This window comes from Macrobrachium nipponense, chromosome 3 (assembly GCF_015104395.2).
Source record: "Macrobrachium nipponense isolate FS-2020 chromosome 3, ASM1510439v2, whole genome shotgun sequence".
Lineage (NCBI taxonomy): Eukaryota > Metazoa > Arthropoda > Malacostraca > Decapoda > Palaemonidae > Macrobrachium > Macrobrachium nipponense.
This window is the reverse complement of record NC_087202.1, coordinates 78,055,337-78,077,617: the sequence shown is the minus strand read 5'-3', so window position 1 is coordinate 78,077,617 and position 22,281 is coordinate 78,055,337. Positions and strand designations below refer to the sequence as shown.

General features: G+C 42.5%; 1 protein-coding gene across 1 annotated transcript in view; it reads left to right on the top strand.

Moving 5' to 3' along the window:
- The window catches only part of LOC135221835 (S phase cyclin A-associated protein in the endoplasmic reticulum-like), a 233,562-nt gene that overhangs the window by 11,218 nt on the left and 200,063 nt on the right, over window positions 1–22,281 (top strand). Inside the window, exons 2-5 of the mRNA XM_064259737.1 lie at window positions 11,891–11,957; window positions 13,418–13,526; window positions 14,694–14,801; window positions 15,420–15,523. Of these exons, the coding sequence (XP_064115807.1) occupies window positions 11,916–11,957; window positions 13,418–13,526; window positions 14,694–14,801; window positions 15,420–15,523 (363 nt within the window). The 5' untranslated portion in view covers window positions 11,891–11,915. The remainder of the gene's footprint in view (window positions 1–11,890; window positions 11,958–13,417; window positions 13,527–14,693; window positions 14,802–15,419; window positions 15,524–22,281) is intronic.

Here is a 22,281-nt window from a genome sequence, read left to right as displayed (position 1 = left end):
AGGATAACCGAAATAAGCCTTCAGGTTGATCCTCACCCACTGTAATGCCGTAAATGTAGGGGGTTTTCAGTGGTTTTCTGCTATTTAATACTTGTTAAGGAATGCGAGGGATTTTGAATGCAGAAGAGTTGGAAGAAACTTTTGAACTTCTTATTTGAAAAGAAGTTAGAGCGGGGATCAGAGTTAGAACCGGCTGAAAAGGTGTGAGTTTTCAAACAGGTCCTATTGAGCCTTTTCAACGGATAACTTCTAATCCTAAACTGCTGTAGATTCTCCCGCTATGTATCTCATTTCTCAGAGTGCTTTTTTTCAGATTCCGGCATCGGAAATTCGCCAATCTGAAAGCTACAAATTAGAGACATGAAGTCCTAAGATGGCTGGACTTCAAACGGTAAGGCTAGGTGAAAGTGAGCATTTCAGTGAAGTGAGTTTTCTCCCCAGTGTTGTGGAGGGGGCGTTTTGATCGTCCCTGGGCGACGCTCCCAGGGCCTAGACCTCTTCCAAGCTCCCTTGCCCAGAGGAGAAGGGAAACGTCGAAAGCCTTAAGGAGGGTCGTGGGGAATCCCCAACGGTCAGGACGTACCCTTCAGCTAGCTCTGCTTGCCTTGTGGCAGGCGGTCCTCAAGGGCGCTATGAAAAGAAAAAGCGTCCCTTTCGCGGTGTTTTGTTTCCTCGTCCTCGGTCCCTTTCCCTCTCCCTCTCCCTAAACCGATGGGTGGAAGGAGTCGAACTTGTTTACTTGTCGAGACCAGCTGAAGCGTCAATATGAAGCCTGACATAGCTTTCCTAGCCCACGACGCCGTATTCTCGAGATGACGCTCCGTCTTCTATTAAGAAAGCGCAATGGGTGGCGTCAGCGTCACCTGACGTTTGTACTGCGGAAGTACCCACCTTTCATTCTTCCTCCCCCGAGTTGAATGACGAAAGGCGCTCATGCACTGGGACGTGGGAGAATCGTCAAGAAAGAATCAAGTTCTGGGCAGTTCAAGAGCAACATGTCCATCTCTAGTGGGAGTTTTTTAGCGCCCCGTCGGTAAGGACGTTGACGCTTCCCAACTTAAAAGAAGTCTCGTCTCTCTGCCACCTGCTCAACGAGAAGCGTCAGACAGACTGAAGCTGCTAAACGTCTTGCATCGCTTTCGAGTTCGGAGAGCGAGAACGGGGTCTTACGAGAAAGTTTCGCTAAGACGCCAGAGAGACGTTAAGGACGTTCTTTTTAGAAGACCGTGGAAGCGTCATTTGAAAGCTGGGATCTTAAGACGTGGACGCTCCGTTCCAATCTTGTGACCGCCAAGTAGGACGCCTTTGGAGAGGCGGAGCGTCTTCCCAGGCGCGAAAGTGCGTCCATCAAGACGTCAGCAATGAGACTTCAGCCAGGAAACGCTTGGCGAACGGGAAGCGGTCATAAAACAAGCGGGAAGCGTCTTCCTAAAATTTTCAAGAGAATCGGGAGCTTGTGACTCCCCTTTCCAAGTCTATTAGAGCGGGAAAGAGGAAGGATTTATCATTCCCTTAGCCCCTCCTCCTATTAGGAGCTTTGTCTACCCGTCCCCGTAAGAGGAACGTTCGGAAAGGAAGAGCGGAAGACTCATGTAGATCCCGAGAGTTGGAGGAAAACTCGGATTGATTGAATATCATGGAAGAGAGGGTCTGTCTAACTATAAGGTTTTTGACTACCCCTGCTTCTTGGGGAGGAGTATGGGGGGGAGGACGAGTTGAACCTCCCTGACCGCTTCCTCCTTCTCCGCTCTGCCACGCTCCTTTTTCCAGTGCTAATACGAATGAAGCCTTCGTCTTTTCCTCAAAATGAAACCCACCATTTCCTATTTTCGAAGAAAGGGCATTACAATCCTTAGAACTCATGGAATGAAGTCTAATAAGAAAGACTTAGTGAGAACAGTCTTCTGCATGCCTCCCATCAAGTTTTAGCTGGGAAAAGAGGCCAATTTGGGTATCAAGTGACGGGAGAGAATATGGGGTATTGCTCTCCCTTCTACAACGGAAGCAGATTTTCGTACCTTAGTTGACGCTTCACGTTCGGACAAAGTTCTCAATTCAGCACGAATTACGTGGGGAATTTCGGAACTGGATCAATCTCCTCAAGGGACTCTTTCATGTCTTGGGAAGTCTTTTCAACTTCTTAGATTGGTGTCCCTTGGGGTGATGTCCGCAAGAAAGCCCATGATTCGGTAAGGGAATCGGGGGGGGGGGGGGGGGGAACCTTGAAGCCCTGTTATGCATATTGTCTTGTATTGACAAGCGGTAACAGGATGGATCTTTTGAAAATCTCCTCATTGTTTGGAGCAAGGTCTTTTTAAAGAAAGGACCTGTATTGGTGGCCTTCCTTCTTAACAAAAGGCAGTCTCTCATGCTCAGAGGGCAGCTCTACTGTATTTCGCCTCTCTTATCCTGACTTTTTTGTTTCCCTTCTCCAGTTAGTAAAGGACATTGCGCATTCTTGTAAAACTGAGAAGGCGACTCAGGATCTTCTGACGCAGTCAGCAAAAAGAAGAAAGAAACCTGTTTCTTCTTGCCCCACCTTGCATCGGACAAGAAAAAGGACCTAGTACATCCTGTGCAGCCCTTTCGAGGTGGTCCGTCCTCCAGAACCTCCCATCCCCAAGAAGGAAGGCTCCGACGGAACGAGAGGTAATCGATGCTGCCTTTATTCGTCCCTTTCGTTTTAAAAAGGGGAAAATGAAGATTCTCTCCATCCAAGCACCAGTAGGTGCCCAGGCATCCTGGGTGATTTGGTGGAAGCCTGGACACTGATAAACAAACGCCAGACGCCGTCCGTCCGTTGGCGATCTTGAAGGAAGGGATAGTCGTATCCCTTTCCTGAACACCTCCTCCCCTAACGTCAATACCAAGGGAACTATCAGCCAAGTTAACAAGGATCCTGTGCTGATTGGGATACTCTTCCGCTCGATGGTGGAACAAATTTGGGTGGGACAAGAAGAGCGATAGAAACTAGTACGGGATACAAAACTCCCCGGGGGTTTTGTTTTACAATCGCCACTTTTTCTGGTTTGCGAAAGCCTTCGGGTGAAGGCTGGAGACCACCAAGTTACTAGGACGTCGCTCCTCTGAACAAAATTTGTTCAGAAGGAGAATTTCTTCCCTCCATGGAGACTTCTGCTTCAGTCCTAGCGTCATTTACGACAAGGAGATTGGATGGTGTCTCTAGATCTACCAGGACCCGCTACTTTTGTTTCCAACGTCCCTATCCACCCTTCATCGAAGAAGTACCTCCGTTTTCATGAACGGGGGGAAGGATCTTTCAGTTGTTTCAGAGCCTTGTGTTTTCTGGCCTGTCCACAGCTCCTCAGGTCTTCACAAGACCTGAATGGAAGAATGTGGCTCGGTTTTTCTTCCCAACCTCAAAGGGATAAATGTCTCTCTGTATCTGGAACGACTGGCTTCATCAGGGCGCAGAATCAAGAGAGACAGTGGCTTTGAGGACCTAAAGTTTAACTCTAGAATTTTGATCAAAGCGTTGGGATTGCTTTGTGAACCTCAGAGAAGTCTCAGCTGAACCCCCCAGACAGGACCTAGTCTTCTCGGTGGGATTTCGGCTGGGATTCTCGGGGTTTTGGTTTTCTCGAGGTATTTCCTTCGCAAGAGAGAAGATCGCAAAAGGAAAGGTTTGCGGATTGTCTCTCCTCTTCTTAGGGAAGCAACATTTACGTCGGTAACGAGGGAATATGGTTGGAGCCCTTCCTAGGGACGCTTTTCCTCGCTAGAACAAGTTTCTTCCCAACTAGGAAGACTTCATTTTACGTCCGCTTCAATTCTTCCTCAAGAAGTTCTTGGAGCTGGAAAACCGGACAACTTTCGGACGTTTTTTCCCCATTCCAGTGGAGATAAAGTCCGCACCTAAGAGTGGTGGTTTGCCCCCTCTGGGAGAGAACAAGGGGATCTCTCCTCAAAAAAACAGAACCCAGACCTAGTTGTTGGTACTCCGGCGACGCGTCGGTAGGAAAGGTTGGGGTAGCGACATTAGGCTCAGAAGAGGTTTGTCCAGGCACCTTGGGAACCTGGCACAGGTGACTTTGGCACCAATAAACTGCAAAAGAGCTCTTCGGCCGTAACCATCTGGGGCTTTGGAAGATCCCTAGAACCCTCTGGTTGTCAAACAAATGGTAGTGCAACAGTAAACCGTGGACAAACCCACCCTCCCACCGCACTTGGCCTACCATTCGGAAACAGGGAGGGACGCACTCCCTCGTTCCTTTTACGCGCTGGACAGGAGACCCCTATTACTTTGGACGTCTCACAGGAACATCTCCCTATTGACAATAGTTTCGGGTACAGGGCGTAAAGAATGTGATGGGCGGACAGGCTCAGGCAGGACGAACCCAGGTCCTTCATACAGAATGGACAGCTACAACGAGGAAGTGTTGTCCTCGCTCTCTGGTCCTCTGGTGGGGGACTCCCTCATGGTAGATCTCTTCGCAACATTCATTTCAAAAAGGCTCCCAGTTTTTTTGCTTCGGCTATCGTTGGGAAGATCCAAGAGCCACTTATTGGTATATACGCCTTCCTGCTAAAGTTGGTCTCGAGTAAAGACGTTTATGCTTTTCCCCCCATTCAAAATCCTGGGGTTAGTAATGAAAAAGTTTGTGGCGTCAAAAGGAGACGAGGATGGACGTTAATAGCCCCCTTTTTGGCCGGCCCGGAAGGAATGGTTTCTTCGGGGAGGTGGTAGAGTGGCATCGTAAGACTTTCCAAAGATCTCCCCCTACCAAGGACGGACGGATCTTCTCAGACAACCGAAACACTTCAAGAGGTACCATCAAAACCTCCCCGTCTCCGCTCCTGACTGCCTTTCGACGTTATTCGGGGGAAAAACTTGTCCAGAGCTAAGGAGGCTTTTCCTCTGTGAAGTGGCAAGCGCTGATTCGGCGCGAGCACGCAGGCAACCTCCACTACGAAAGTAATCGACCAATCGAAGTGGTGAGGCTTATTTTTAGAAGGTGTTGTAGAATCCAATAGGAAGTTGTCCCTCCTCCACTACCTCTAATAGCGGAAATTGCTGATTTCCTGCCTATTCCTTGAGAGAAAAAAAAATCTCATCTAGCCTAGCCAGGTATCCACAATAAAGGGATACAGAAAGTATGCCTCTCCGGCTGTATTCAGGAACAGAGGATTTAGATTCTTGGCAAATAATTAAAGATCTCCACGATCTCATAAGGTCTTTTGCGACTTCAAAGTCTAAGGAACCAGTTACCTCCGAATTGGAACCTAGACGTAGTCCCCTCAAGTAATCTGTCATCGGAAAGATTCCGAACCTTCCTCATCTGGCATCCGTTTAGAAGACATAACCAGAAAAATGGCCTATTCCTATTATCTTTAGCTACGGCAAAGAAAGCATTAGTGAATTAAATCCATGCTCTGCAGGATAAAGTAGGATTCAAGGGAAGACTCGGCTATTTGCTCCGTTTAGAAGACCCGGGTTTTGTTTTTTAGCGAAAAACGAGAATCCCCAACGAATCCCTGGCCTAAAAGGTTTTCCCCCCCCCCCCATTCGAAGTCAAATGAATGTCGAGTCCCGTCGGCAAGAGAACAGGAGAGGTTCCTCTATCCGCCTGTTAGAGCTCTGAAGTTCTAACCTTCAAGAAGAAAGCATCAGATGGGAGGCCCTCTATACCAAGGGTCTTTTTTTTTTTTTGGTGCGCGGTAAAAGACCCCACAAGTACTGATTGTCCGGCAAGAATGCGCTGGCATTCTTTGTAAGAAACCGTCCATTACATAAAACGGCTCCATAACTTGGTCTGTTCCTGAACGAAGACGTTTACAACTAAAAGATTGAAAGAGTAAAAAGTCTCATGAAGTAAGAGCTGTGCGACGTCCTCTCTCGTTTTATAAGAATATGATCTCCTTAAAAATCATCATAGATACGACATTTTGGAGATGCAACTCAGTATTTGCATCTCATTACTTAAAGAAAAGGACCGTTCGTGGTGAACATCTGGAGAAGGTGTTTTTTTCCTCTAGGGTTCCTTTCGTAATCGGCGGATACGATTCTGGGTTACTGGGAGCCGACAACCAATCCTTAAATGTAATTACTTTTTCTTCTTTTTTGGATATGGTCTGGAGTCCTCCTTCGCAAACAATTGGAGGACTTGGTTTTAGCACGGGCGGGCCGGCCGTCTATGTTGTTCAGTAAATAAGACGCTTGTCGTAAATCCACTTAGATGAGTAAAATTTTTTTTTTAATTTTTTTTTGAAAATTATGTGTGTTGTGTTGGTTAGTGGTTTTGAGTTTACGGTTTGTTGGTGACGAGTTTCGGGGATAAACTCGGAAAACAATTCCTTTAGTTCTAACATATGGTTAGGATGCAGGTGGTCGGGATTGGTTGGTGTGCTCCTTCATAAGGTGTAGGTTGTCATATAAGGGGATGTGCACTTCCCACCCTTGACAAAGTCCTTTTTAGGCTCTGCCGAGTAATCGGATAAGACCCCCGCATCGGCAGACCCCACAAGGAAACTCCTTAAGGCCATAGATCATAATATCTCGCTAAAGTTTTTCTTGAGGTGATGCAGACTCACTGGGCAAAAACACCCCCAAGAACCCACGAAGTCTACCACCTTATCATGGTTAGGAACCAACGGTTTTTTTTTTATACCTACAACAATATGTTGTTTACCTAGTCTATTGTCCCATATAGAAGCTGGTCTCTTACCCAATCCACCGAAGGGTGCCAATCAGCTATGTAATATATCTGACCAGGTAAGTTGATTGGTATGAAAATGATATTTCGTTATGTTACAATAAAGGTTTCATACATACTTAGCCTGGCATATATATACAATTAAAGGCCCCCCCACACCCAGCCTCCCCCGCAGGAGACAGGTGGAAGAGAGAAAATCTGAATAGAAAAAACCTGGGGATGGTTCCGCTAGTCCTGCCGCCCCAGGGCAAGGCCGGTATATTCCCACCTTGACCCTACCTGTAGCGGAGTTGGCGCGAAATTTGGAATTTTCTGTCTGGGGACGACGGAGTTCCTTAGCTATTGTTCTATATCTGCCAGGTAAGTTATGTATGAAACTTTATTGTAACCATAACAATAATCATTTTTGTACGTACTTTACCTGGCAGATTATATATGATTGATGGCCCCCGCCCAGCCTCCCCTCAGGAAGACCGGTGGAAAGGAAATATTCTGGCTGGAAAGGGAGATTGGTTCTTACAGCCGCCACCCAGCGGCGGGTAGGTAGATCACCTGACCTACCTGTCGCGTGTGCCGCGAGTTTTGAATTCTGTCGTGACGTCAGAGACGTATAGCTAAGTATATATCTGCCAGGTAAGTATGTACAAAACCTTATTGTATACTAACAATAACATTTTTTAATTAATCTTATTAATATTTGAAAATTAGTTATAAGGTAAATCATTTATTTACACTACAAAACAAATAAATAGACATAAGAGAGAGAGAGAGAGAGAGAGAGAGAGAGAGAGAGAGAGAGAGAGAGAGAGAGAGAGAGAGAGGAATGTTATGTTACTGTTTAATCTCATTAAACTTAATATTATTTGTAAACTAGTACTGTATATTATTATTTTACCATAAAATGTAGTAATGTCCTTAAAGATATACTTATACATACATTTCCAGCTCAAACAGAGGGCGAGTGTTACCACTAGGACATACTAGTATCTCGTGTGGCAAGAGAGAGAGAGAGAGAGAGAGAGAGAGAGAGAGAGAGAGAGAGAGAGAGAGAGAGAGAGAGAGAGACCTGGAGTTCGAAAGAAAGATGTGTGAAGACTGGGATTTCCTTCATTCTTATATAATACATCTTTGTAAGAGAGAGAGAATTATTATTATTATGAGATATCATTTAATCTTACTAATACAGATTTGATCAATATTAATATTTTAAAATTAGTAAATCATTTTTGTATCATAAAAATGTATTTAGGCATGAAAATAACATCAAAATACACTAATTAGTGATTATTTATCGTCGGAAAATCCAGCGAATAGGCGAAATCACCGCAAATAATGGGTAGATATGGTCCAGAGAAAAATCTGCGAATCCGGAGAACGCGAATATGGGGGCCCACTGTAAATTAATCATTATCTCTAAGATTCCTCAAATGATCTCTCCTACACTGCATTAGCCCTATATACACTCTTTTCTAGGTTGTTTAGTTAAAAAAATTATGTACACAACTTATATCTTCATGTGTCTGTCTCCTTAATATTTATTGGATTATTTTTGGTTCTGTCCCCCCATTTAACAACGAGAAATGCCTGATTCATGTCTATAACCAGTGTTTATCTTAGAAGGACATTATATAGGGCAGAGGTGCCACAGAACAATTACAGGAATATATCCTAACCAGGGTGACCACACGTCCTGTATTTGACGGGATTTTCCCATATTTATGACATTTGTCCTATGTTCCACATCGACCCTCCCCGGGACGCCTTTTGTTCCGTATTTTCAATATTTAAAAAAAAAAAATACAATATATATTCAATATTTGAAAAAAAATACAATATACTAGTGAAATTTTGCAAAATACAGGGCAAAGGCAGCCGCCGTAATGAGAAGTGGAACAATGGAACAAGATATTCACTGAATGCGAGGATCTTAAGAACCTCTCCACCCTGGTGTCATTTGTACTGGGCATTCACCCTTCAAACGCTCAATTGGAGCGATGGTTCACTCTGATGGGCCAACGATGGGGTGGGTCTACTAACTGATGCAGTGTAGAGCTGATCAAGTCAGAGCTACAGATAAAGTGCAATTTCACACTGTCCTGTTCTGAGTTCTTCACATATGATCAAACCAAACACCATCTCTTGAGAGCAGTTGGATCCAGTGCAAAATATGACAAATGAAAAATAACATACTAACAACAATGAGGAAAATCATTTTAAAATGATTATGGAAAGGTTTTCATCATATTATTTTATTGTCTGCAATTTATTCAATATATCATGGCGAGTCACTTTAGTTGTAATATCCTTTAAAGATGCAAAACATGTTTGATTGCAATATTGTAATGCTTTGACACATGTAATGAACAGCTGTTTGTAACAAAATCTACAATGAAGGCACTTTAAAACAAATGAAAAGTCAGTGAAGTAGGTCCTGGACAATCTGGACCCAGCTTTGAAGGATTTCGCACTGCATCAATGCGTATTTAACTTCACGTAAGTTGTGTGTCTTTATTGTTCAACTACCTTTTGAATTTAGGTGTCCCTTATTTCAATTTTCAAAATCTAGTCACCCTGATCCTAACCTTACTGTCTCTAGCATAATCTAGCTTAGTGTACACGTTGTTTACTTGACTGGGGAACTCCACACACACACACACACACACACACACACACACACACACACACACACACACACACACACACACACACTATTAATTCATAGAGTAGAATACAGGCAGTCACCAGGTTACATCAGGTTCAGGTTACATCATTCTGGACTTATGGCGCTTGCCTCATGGCACTGGTAACCACAATTTTTCAACTCTGTGGATTTATGGCGCTGTTACCTGCTTTATAGCACTGTAACCCACACTTATGGCGTTTACAGCTTTGTAACAGCACTGTAAGTGCTATTTATTCCCGTTATATATACTTATGCTGATTCAGGTTAAGGTGATTTCCAGTTTACAGTGCCTGCTGGGAACAGAACCCCCTCCGTAACCCTTCCCTAACCGAACCTCAGTTGGTGCAGGATCCTCACCTGGCCCAGATGACACACACGCCATCCTAACTAGAGTGCCACAGTTGATAAAGTGAAATAACTGAAATTCATTTTAACCTAGCCTTCTCCTCTGGGTTATAACTGGAAAGGATGGCACTTACTGTTACCTTGCTAGCATTGCATGCAGTTTAACTTAAGGCTGTGAGGTACAGCTTGTATCCCCTTCCTCCTCCCACATACACACTTAGGTAACGGTAGGGGTGGCAATAGTTAGATGGTCCTGGGACTATTGTATGTACTTAAAAATTATATTAAGTTATCCTTAGAACACAAGATAAGCAGCCAAAACATATGGTATGGTCTGTATTTGGTTAAAAATGAGTATATCATATAATTTGCATGCTAAATTAGTCTAGAATTAATCTAGATTAGATGTCAGTTATATTGAATTCAATTCAGTTTCTGTATATGGAGGGGGCAACTGCATTTATTTGTTAGGTTAAGGCTATTGGATTAGTTGCATTTGAATGTGAGGCTAGGCAAGACTAGGCTAAATACCAAACCAGCCACAAAAATTTGTGGCTTTGCTAACCTGGCCTGCTGTAACTTGTAACTGATCCAACTTTTAAGAATGGTTGTTGCTATGAAGCAGCAGGGCATATAGGCTAACTTGCTGATTGAATCGGTTAAGAAATGAGACTCATGGATGCTAGACTGGGTATTATAAACCTGTGTTAATGGTGAGTTAGGTGTGAATGTTTTGCCTCTGCTTGTCAACTGCTCCATGTGCAGTTGCTGCTCCTGCTGGGAACTAAATGCTGAGCATTCATTCTTCCTGTGTGGAATGCCCACAGCATCAGCTACAGCTACTGCACCTGCAAGAGTAGAATAAGACATGGCTGTGGAGTAAGGGGAAGCACGTTTAGTTTCTTATACAGTGGAACCTCGACATACGAAAGTCCCTACTTACGAAAAATCCAAGTTACGAATGCAAAGATGAAGATTTTTTTGCTTCTGTATATGAAGATAATTCAGGTTGCGAAAGGGTAAAGTCCAAGATTCGCTCGGACTGCCGAGAAGAATTTTAAAACTCGCGCCCCGCCAGCTGAGTAGACTCGCCACCATCCTCCCGCTCTCCCATTGGTTCCTGATGCTAGTCACCGCCATAAGTCCTGCTGTCCTATTGGTCAGCATCATGCCTCTGTGTAAAGGTGTTCCTTGACCATTTTTTGCGGCACCATTATTGTAAACACTGGAATTCGTTCGTTCACATATATTTAGTTTGTTAGCGTAAATTCGTGTTAGTGATTTCGCTTTCGTTGTACTGTAAGTTACTTTATCGTGTTGTGTGTTAACTGAATTACTTACGTTATGAGCCATGGGTCCCAAGAATGTTGCTGAAGTTCATGGAAAGAAGAGGATGCTTTCTGTGGAGAATGAAGATGGAGATAATCAAGAAATGTTAATGTTTTCTGCCATTTGTTAATGTGTTTCGTACAGTTTAGTGTTGATGTTTTCTGCCATTTTTTTAACGTGTTTCGTAAAGTTAAGTTCATGTTTTCTGCCATTTGTCCTCCTCCTCTGTCGCCACTTTTGGAGATCACCTCACTCGAAAGGTAAGGTTCCACATTTTACTACATATGTACGTACGGTATTTCTTGTACCATGTACACTAATACACTTTATTTACAGGTACATACTACAATAAGGATTATGTTAGGTATTGAATGGTCCAAATTGTTGTACTTCATTGTTATTGGTCAATTTAGCTTTATTATAAAATTTACTGGGATGTTTTTGTTGGGCTTGGAACAAATTAGGCAATTTACATGTAAAACGTAGTTCGAGACACGAAAAAATCAGGTTACGAAGGCCGCTTTGGAATGGATTAATTTCGTATCCTGAGGCACTACTGTAAATACTTCTCATCATTAAGCTTTCTTTTTTCTTCTCTTTCCTCTTCCTCTTGCTGAAGCAGTGGTAGCCAAGGAGACCTCTCCTAAGAAGTCCTGTAGGGCTTCAAGTAAGAATACTTCTTTAGCTATGAGGCATTCTAGCATTGATGAAGGTTTACATAACTTTTGGGCTTTGATAAAAGTATACACAGTACTGTATTTCAGTCTTATAACTTGTGTTGCATAAAAGCTGTTAACAGTACACAGCGTATTTTTTGTAAATTACTGTACTTCATCTTTTCCCATTATCTGATTTTCAGACTTCACAACCATGTTTCTAGAATCATGAAGGAGGGAATCGATGAGAACCTCATTGCAGATTCTCAGGTAAGTTGTTTATGATCATGTTTGTCTTCTATTCTTTTCTTACTCTTTGCTCATCTTTACTTTAGGAAGTGCTTGCAGTATTGTGTGAACTAATGTGTTATTAATTTTCAACATGACTTAAAGTCTGAATCATTCTTGGACAGGATAGAAAATGTGGTAGTGTTGTAATATTACTGTAGGTTTTATGAAATTTATATAATATTGTAGGTTTGCCTTACAGATTTTTGAGATACTGTACCTGTACTTCTAATTGACTGATAGACGATGATAGTGCTATTGCAAGAAATTCTGCAGATGCCCACCAAATTTTGGATGCATGTGATAGCTTGAGTGCATTAGTGTTAAAAATCATTGCCACATTTCTGTTAAAATACTCTCATATAGAAGTTAAAAGGAGTAATGATACAAAAAGTTCTTTGTAACATCACATGAGCCCTAGGTGCCTTGCTTTCGTCAGTTTAATTTTCATCTATTCCCTTTGATCTTTTTGCATTTTGCTACCCAACTTCTTTGACTTTATCTTGCGCCAATATATACTCTTCCTTGAAGAACCCACTGAGCCAGAAATATGACTCATTGAAATAATAGTAATTTGCTTTGGCAGTTGTAAAAAACTAAATTTGTTGAATGTCATATTATGACAATGCTAAAATGGCTTTATTTTTCTCCTTTGCCACCATCAGTCCAGTCTCTTGACTTGACTAAAGCTAGATATTGTATACAGTACTTAGGGAAAGCATAGCAGTATTTTTTTTCTCCAATGTCCTTGCCTTTTGAGTAATACTTATAAGAACTAATGATACTGAGTAACTTTGCTAGGTATTGATTTATTGCCACTACCTAGTTAATGATGGGTTTTTTCAGGCTATCAGGATGTGCGTATATGTTGAGTATTATAGACTTGTTATAAGAGAGTTTTTTCTCTTACCATCAATGAAGTTGAGAAGCTTGTGCTTCTCTCTCGCTCTTCGCGTTTTCTTTTCTTTTAACTTTATTGCATTTCCAAAATTTTTTACTTTTCATTCAATAGTTATGGTGCATTTGTCCTTTGACTTGGCAACTTCTAAAAATTACATGACATTTCTTACTGGTACTAGATGCAAAATGGAGAGGAAAATGTATAATTTTAAGGGAGTTGTTCAGAATTGTTTGTAAAATATCAGAGAAATACCAGACTCATAAAGTTGTTATGGCTTGTTATATGGTAGTTGAATATGCTGTTGTATTTTGGAGATTTAGTTTTGTGACTTTGGTGTGAATTGAGTGCTTTACTGGCTTATTTTTCACTTTTTCCTTGGTTGTAGTACCTTTTGTTTCTTGACATGTTTTGAATGTCAGAAAATGGCTTGAGACATTAAAGCTATCCTTTTCATTTTGAAGTGCAGCTACGGAGGTTTTTACTTTGTATGGTTGTACAGTATACAGTACTGGTCCACTTGTGATTTTACCTTTACTTACAGCATGAGGTAGTGGAGCGAGTCAAGGCTCGGCTTCAGGAGGAAGGAAGAGAAGCTCGTAACCTTGTGGCATACTCCCTGCCTCTCCAAGATCCACCACCTTCAGAGAATGGTTGGTGTTGTGAACTTGTGGTCTGCTAAAGGAATTGAGCCACTTATCCTTTTCAGATACTTTTCAGGCATATTCTATTATCTTAATCTTTGATTTCTTTTTTTTTCTCCTGGGTTATTTTTGTGAATTTCAACCGGGTACAGTGGTCAGTTTACATGCCCACTAGTTGCTATGAGGATATAAGTTGAAAACTAAACAAATCCATATGTAACCTGAACAAGGCCATATAATTTTTTAAGACTTAAATTTTACCACTAAAGTTCAGCTTAGTTATAATGTGTTGACTGGATATTTTAATTATACTGGTGCATTAAACCTGTCGTATGTAAGCTTGTTGCTACATTAAACAGATGCTAGAAAATCCACAACTGTAAGAAACCTCTGATGCTCTTTCATTATTGTCTGTGAAATCAGATTTTCTTTTAAAGCCTTTGGCTTAAAATATAAGCTGATTTCTAATGGGTTATGTAGATTGCAAAGTTATTATGGCAGGCCATTTGATTAGTCAGGGGGTAATGAACATTTTAATAATTTTATCCTTCAATATTAAGATTATAACAGGAGAGAAGGATAATTACATATGTATGCCAGTATTTACCCGCAACAAATACAGTATATGGTTAAACATTCTTTGTTGTTACTTTGCATGATGCACCCTGTACCATGGCATACTTTAGACATTAGTACTAAAATGTTTTAAGATTCTTTGGTCAAAGCATCCTTGCTTTTTTTCTTTGTACTCTTCATTTGTTCCTTAGGTTCCTCTCTTACCTACTTTAACTACAGTATCTTGCTCCAAATTTCTTTTTTAAGAACAAATCCTTTTGATAAATCCCATCTGTGACAGTCTAGAATTGTGACTCAGTGATTGCATTAAAATACTCAGTAAAAATTATACTGTAAAGTGCATGGTGAGGAAATTTGGTGTAATATAATAGGTAATTATTGATAATAATGTAGTATGTATCTTTAGTAGAGTACTATATGAACTGCTTTGTTTGTGAGGTTGGAAATGCCATGTGAATGTTAGAACTAATAAAATTACTTATGAAAGCTTTTATTATTAGAATCTTAGTAAATGTTCCTTAATTGATTTATGCCACTTATTGCCAGAGGATAAATCAATCTATTTATCATGTCAGATTGTCATAGATAAAATTTTTCCAGTGTTTCGTCATCGTGAAGTGAAACGAGTAGTAGACATGGCTCCACGAAGAGGAACAAAATCAGAAAAGCGTCCGAGATCAGCTTCTGCCGGCAGGGATCCAAAGCTTTGTAAATATTCTATAAGTTTTCTTCTGCAATCTCTACAGTAGAGTTCTATTTATATGTTGCTTTTGAGAGAAAATCAATGGATAAACAGACATTCGCTTTTTACATTATTAGGTATAAAGAAATTAAGAAAAAGGAAAGGAAGGGAGAAAAGTGAAGCTTAACCATAAAGGGGGGAATAGAACTGCTTCTTGAAATGAGAATGGTTAATTATCAGGGAACAAAGAAGCAGAAAAGAAGTTGAAAGCTTTTCAGTGATCTGTGAAGCTCTTAAATAACTTTGTTCAAGGTGGTTTTTATATGATTTATAGGTTAATAGATCATTACATTTACTGATAAAGATACAAAGGGATTTGATATGGGATAGTCCTGTTGAATTGTGTAAAATTACCAAGTGATTAGCTTCTATTTCAGTTACTGAAGTTTTTAAAAATCCTTTAAAGAATTCTACCCGTTGTCTGTCATATATTTGGAGAAATTTGTTCACAATTACTTCTGTCGAGTTGTATAAGTTGGATTTTGAATGATTTAGGGGTTTATTTGGTGATTTGTTTTTTATACTCTTAATTATCAAGATCCTAAGGAACTGGCAATTGAATAATTATGACAATAACTCTGCAGGTTTAAGAGCTCGCCATTGGGGTTTTCTTTTTCGAAACCTTCAGCAAGCTGTCGATGAGATTTACCAGACATGTGAAGATGATGAGAGTGTTGTCGAGTGTAAGGTACGTAATTGTGGAGCATGTATAAGTTATATAGTTTTTAGCCACTAATCTGATAAGTTATAAGTATAATGATATGGCATAGTTTGTAATGTATGTCTCTGGAACTCATCATTAAAGAAAGTTAGATTGAAGATAAAAGAGAAATCCGATGAATTCAACATTCTTACTAATTATTATCCTCCTCCACATATTGAGCTGAGGCCACTAGTGATAGTACGGTATACCCTGAGTAATGTTAATGTACTTTAAAGTTAAATTATGTTTGTTATCTTATCAGTGAAACTTTTCCAGCTACAACTTAGTCTTTCTTAAGGATTTAGTGCTTCTAACAATGAAAGTAAGTTCATATACTTAAACTTTCTAATTTTGTTCATGAATACTGTCCTTGATGAAGATTTTAATTTTTGCATTACAATATGCAATTTTCTTCCTTTTATAAGTACTGTATTCTTATTTGCTATGGTTTAAATTTGAAAGCTCTTATGATACAGAACATGAGGCTGCATTTTAGTTATTCTTACCAAGGGAGGAGCCAGTGCTTTAGAACAGTTGTTAATGAGAAATTAAAGTGACTAAAATTATTTTTTGCTTCGAAATTAAAGTGACTAAGATTATTTTTGCTTCCAATTGATAAGTAAAAAGATACAATTACATATGAAGGCTTTATAGATTATGTTATACTGAATGTGCCAGTGTTAAATTTCTGGAAGACTGTAACTCCATTGTTCACATATTGTATTGATCACTTAGAAAATTGACAAAACCCGTCAATTACACCAAAAAATTGTTTATGGTTAACTCAAAAGTACAGTTTGTATATAGAAGAGTTTCAGTGAATGCAGCTTGTTCAGCTTGTTGATATGCTGCTGGAATGAATGATGCTACCATTTTGAAAGCAAACTCAAGAAAAATCAAGGTAACAGTTTCTGTTGGTGATTATATAGGACTTGATTATACTTGACATAGGTGGTCAAACCTGCTTAACATAAGGTGGTTATTTATTATTTTTAACTGTGTTGACTGAAAAGATTGAAGTAGCTCAGTTTGCAATTAGTTTTATGGTAATAGAGCTAACGACAGTGGTTTTGCTTGGGGGATAGTATGCAAAAGCCACCCTCTTGTTTAACAAACACTGAAGATTGCTAGGATGGTGTAAATTGGGAATTCCTATATTGATAAATGTTTCACTGTTATGATAAAAGTATGGATTTAGCAGAGCCTACTGAAGGAAACATTTCTAAAGTATAGCCATAGTTTAAAACGACATTAAAAATACATATGATTTTAGATATTTTCTTCAAAACCCAAATTTTTTCATAAAAAACAAAGAGATATGGCATAATTTTTTTACTTGTGCTGATAAACTTCATAGGTTCATTTGCGGAACAAACCCTTGGTCTTCACAATAGGATAAATCTTCTCGCGCCAGCTGGAAACTGGTTAAAACAATCAAAAATTGTACAGCAAGCAATCTGTTAGATAAGGCTTTGCTGCTAAACCTCAGTAGTTGGTTGGTTAATCTTAACCAACCATCGACTTAAATATCAATTATGCTCAAACTACCATTGTGATAGGGCAGTATGGAAAGCCTAAGCATAAACAGTTTTCCTCTCCATCAGCACCTCTACTGTCAGGCCAAGGAAATAGTGTACATAGTTTTAAAATACTTAATTTAGAGAAGCAAGAAGGATGTCCTATAACTATTGTTGCAAAGGCCATTGCTCTCACAGTTGAAATGTCAGTTCATCAGATTTCTAAATGTAAAAAAATAAAAAGGAATTGAGATAATGTAATCCTCAAAACAATAAATAACTGCTAAAGAGGATAAAATAATGAATTGCTTGAATAAAGTATTCCTGATCACAGTACCACTAAAACTTTGTTTTTGTACATGCAACTTACCCAGCAGATATATACTTAGCTATAGACTCCGTCGTCCCCGACAGAATTCAAAACTCGCGGCACACGCAACAGGTAGGTCAGGTGATCTACCATTCCCAGCGGCGGGATCCGGAACCATTCCCGTTTTCTAATCAGATTTTCTCTGTCGCCGGTACCGACAACAACTGTTGTTGGTTCCTCCTGCTTGGATTTCTACTCGTTTGCCGAGAATTAATTTTAGATTGACCTTTGGTGAAGTATTGTTTTTCTTTGGCTTGGCATATGCTTTTCGTGGACAGTTTTAGATTTTGGATAGGTTTTTTTCTCTCAGGATGTCTGAAGCTAACGTAACACCTTTGTTTAGAGTGTGTGTAAGGGATGATTGTAAGGTTAGACTGCCGAAACCATCGATAGACCCTCATACAGTATGTATGAAATGTAGAGGTTCTGAATGTTCTTTTAACAACACTTGTGTAGAATGTGAAGGACTGACAGAGCAAGAGTGGAAGAATTTAACTTCTTACATTAGAAAACTAGAGAAAGATAGAGCTAGGAAGGCTTCTGCAAGGAGCTCAAGTAGGTCTTGCTCTTTTGAACCTGAAGTAGAAGCTAACATCGTAGGTTCTAATATTTCACCTGTAACCTCAGCCCCTTCTCCCTGTATTGAATCCAAGGATTCGTCTTCCGAGATGGAGATTATGAAGTCCTCCATCAGGAAGCTACAGGAGCAACTTAAGGCTTTGGAATCGAAAGGTAAGAGTGAAAGTGACATGTGCAGTGATCCCAGTTCAGTGGAGGGGGCGTCTGATCGGCTCCGCATTGCTCCCAGGCCTAGACCTCTTTCAAACTCCTAGGAACAGGGGAGGAGGAATGTCGACAGCCGCAAGGAGGATGTGGAGCATCCCCAACGGTCAGGCGTCCCTTCGGTAGATCCTGAAGAAGCGACCCAGGCTACCTTGGATAGCCAAAGAAAAGGCATCCTGAGAGAGTATTTTTCGGTGTCGGATTCGTCTTCGCCTAAGCGTGGCTGGAGTTCGGCCTCAGAGTCACGCCCCTTGAAGAGATCTTGGATTTCGCCTAAAGGAGACGCTTTTGACTCGAGCCCTGAGCGCTTATCCGAGGATTTTCCTTCAGGCAGTAAGAAGGTTAGACGACCTTCTCCCGCTCCTCAAGATGCGACCAAGCTTATCCTGATAAGCCTTCAAGAGCAATTGTCCTCCCTGGTAGGCTCCTTCTCTAAGGATTCTGCACATAGGAAAGACGCCTCTCTGCCAGTGAAGAGCTCCAAGAGACTTCCCGCTAGTAGCAAGCGCTCCTCTCCTTTTAGAAGAGATCTCTCTGATTCTTCCAGGCGCTCTTCTCCACATAGGAGAGCCCCTTCTAGCAGGTGCACTTCGCCCGAGAGGCGCTCTCGTTCGCCCTACAGGCGCTCTTCTCCTCCTGACAGATGTTCTCCACGCTGTAAACCTCTTGAGCCTCTCAGGAGCTCATCTGTACGTAGCAAGTTTCCCAGCAGTAGCCGCTCTCCGAGAAGGCGCACAGTACCAGATTCGTGTAGGGATCAGGAGTCGGATTCTTCTGTTGAACGCCAAGAACTCGGGAGGCGCCAGGATCACGGCAGGCGCCAAGAGCCTAACAAGCGCCAGGATCTCGTTAGGCGCTAAGAGCCTAGTAAGCGCCAGGAGTCGAGTAAGCACCAGGATCTCATCGGGCACCAGGAGCCTTGCAGGCGCCAGGAGCCTAGCAAGTGCCAGGATCCCATCAGGCGCCAGGATCCTAGCAAGCACCAGGATCTCGTCAGGCGCCAGGAGTCCAGCAGGTGCCAGGAGCCTCTCAGGCGCCAGGAACTTAACAGGACCCCTTCGCACGTAAGGAGCTCTCCAGTGATTAGGAGCCCTTCTCCTCGCGAGACACAGGAGCCTTCCAATATCTCTTCTCCATTTAAGAGCCCCCTTGCAGCTAGCAGCAACAAGCATAGATCTCATGGAAGGCGCACTCCTTCGCGTGACAGGAGTCCTTCTCCTTCTCAGAACCGCTCCCCTTCGAAGTGCTCTTCTACAGCTGGAGTGTTCGAGGAGATCTCGGATGAGGAGTTGCCAGTGGATGCAGTAGTTTTCGACTATAAGAGGCTTTCTTCTCTCTTACTTAAGGAGTTTGGGGATACCCTTCAGCCAGCTGATCCTCCCTCACCAGGATCTTTGCTTTCGAGCACTAAGTCTCCAAAAGCCTCCTCCTTTGTGAAGATGCATCTGACCCTTTGTATGAAGAAGGCCTTCAAAGGCTTTGGAGAATGGCTTCAATCAAAGAGAGAAGCGGGCAAGATGGTGTTTTCATGCCCTCCTTTCAAGCTGACGGGCAAACCTGGAAGATGGTATGACACCAAGGAGCCCATGGGCTTAGGACTTCCCTCGTCAGCAGATGCAGACTATGCCTCTCTTGTGGACTCTTCCAGGAGGCGCTCCCTCCTTTCAGCAAAGGCTACTTGGGGGATGTGTGAGCTCGACCATCTCCTCAAGGGCCTCTTCAGGACACTTGAAGTGTTCAATTTCATGGACTGGTCCCTGGGAGCTCTTGCTAAGAGAGCGCAGGACCCGGACTTCGTAAGCATGGAGGAGCTGTCGAGTGTCTTGGCCTGCCTTGATAGAGCTGTGATGGATGGTTCGGTAGAGGTTGCTTCCCACTTTGGCTCCGGAATCTTGAAGAAGAGGTCTGTCTACAGCTCCTTCCTGACTAAGTCAGTCTCGCCTCTACAGAGGTCGGCTTTATTGTATTCGCCTCTTTCGAGCCACCTCTTTCCCCAGGATACAGTTAAAGATATAGCCAAGTCTTTAGCTGGAAAAGCCACACAGGACCTCCTAACCCAATCAGCGAAGAGATTTAGACCCACTGTTCCCGTGGCCAAGAAAGAGAAAGGACCCCTTCAGCAGCCCTTTCGGGGAGCCTCCTCTTCGAGAGCCCCTCTCAGAGGTCAGAGGCCGGATCAGAGAGGAAGACCTTCCAGAAGACCTTTCGGGAAGGCAAAGTGAGCGAGAAGTCCTCCAGACATCAGTAGGCGCCAGACTATCGAACTTTGCCAGAGTCTGGGCGCAGAGATGGGTGGACAGCTGGACCCTCTCAATCCTCGAGAGAGGATACTTGATCCCCTTCAGGGAAAAACCTCCCTTAACAACAACTCCAAGGGAGTTAACGGCAAAGTACAAAGATCCTGTCCGGAGTCAAGCTCTCCTGCAAGCAGTAGACCTAATGCTACAGAAAGAAGCCATAGAACCGGTGCAAGAGCTCCATTCCCCAGGTTTCTACAATCGGCTATTCTTAGTGCCGAAAGCCTCGGGAGGGTGGAGGCCGGTTTTAGATGTAAGCGCGCTGAACTTCATTGTGATAAAGAAGAAGTTCTCGATGGAGACTTCTTCCTCTGTGCTTTCTGCTCTTCGTCCAGGGGACTGGATGGTATCCCTGGACCTTCAAGATGCATATTTCCATGTGCCAATTCATCCGGCATGAAGGAAATACCTGAGATTCGTGCTGCAGGGAAGAGTCTTCCAGTTTCGAGCGCTGTGCTTTGGTCTATCGATGTCCCCTCAAGTCTTTACGGACATCCTAAAGAATGTGGTGCATTGGCTACATTTAGAAGGGATAAGGATCTCCATGTACTTGGACGACTGGCTCATACGGGCAAAATCAAAGGTTCAGTGTCTGGAGGACCTTTCTTTGACTCTAAAATTGACGCAGTCTCTGGGACTCCTAGTCAACCTCGAGAAGTCCCAGCTGGATCCCCAGCAAAGCATCATGTATCTGGGGATTCAGATGGATTCTCGGGGTTTTCTAGCGTCTCCATCACAGGAGAGAATAGAACGCTGCCTAGCGAAGGTTGCAGCTTTTCTAAAGAAAGAACATTGTTCCGCGAGGGAATGGATGAGTTTGCTGGGAACCCTCTCCTCGTTGGAACAATTCATTTCTTTAGGAAGGCTGCACCTCAGACCCCTTCAGTATTACCTGAAGGAGAGATGGGATCAGAGTTCCCAGGAGCTAGGAGACTCCTTTCAACTGACGGTCGAGATCAAGGAGGATCTTCGATGGTGGTTGGATCCAAAGAAGCTCAGCAAAGGAATATCTTTGCACTTACAGAGCCCTCTCCGAGCGTTGTTTGCAGATGCGTCGGAGTCAGGATGGGGAGCAACGCTGGGCTCGGAAGAAGTGTCAGGCACCTGGAAGGGAGCACAGGTGTCCTGGCACATAAACAGAAAGAGTTAAAAGCCATTCATTTGGCTCTCATTCACTTCCAAAGGCAGATCTCAGGATCTGTCATTCAGATCAACTCGGACGATACGACAGCCCTCGCCTATATCAGGAAGCAAGGGGGAACTCATTCATTCTCCCTTTACGAGACAGCAAAGGAGTTGCTGCTCTGGACTCAGGAGAAAGAAATCTCTCTTCTCACCAGATTTGTGCAGGGAGAAAGAAACGTTCGGGTGGATCTGCTAAGCAGAAAGAACCAAGTCCTCCCCACAGAGTGGACCCTACATCTGCAAGTTTGTGAGCAGTTGTGGGAGTTATGGGGAAGACTGAATATAGACTTGTTCGCGATCAATTGGAACGAGGCTGGAGAATTATTGCTCCCCGATTGCAGACCCAAGAGCAATAGCCATAGACGGCCTCCTGATGAATTGGACGGGCGTAGACAGGTACGCTTTTCCCCCCTTCAAACTAGTAGGGGAAGTAATAAGGAGGTTTGCCTCCTCAGAAGGAGCAAAGCTGACCTTAATTGCTCCCTTCTGGCCATCCCTATACTGGGTTACAGAGGTGCTAGAGTGGATAGTGGATCTTCCCAGATCGCTCCCACTAAGGAGCGATCTTCTCAAACAGCCCCACTTTGACAG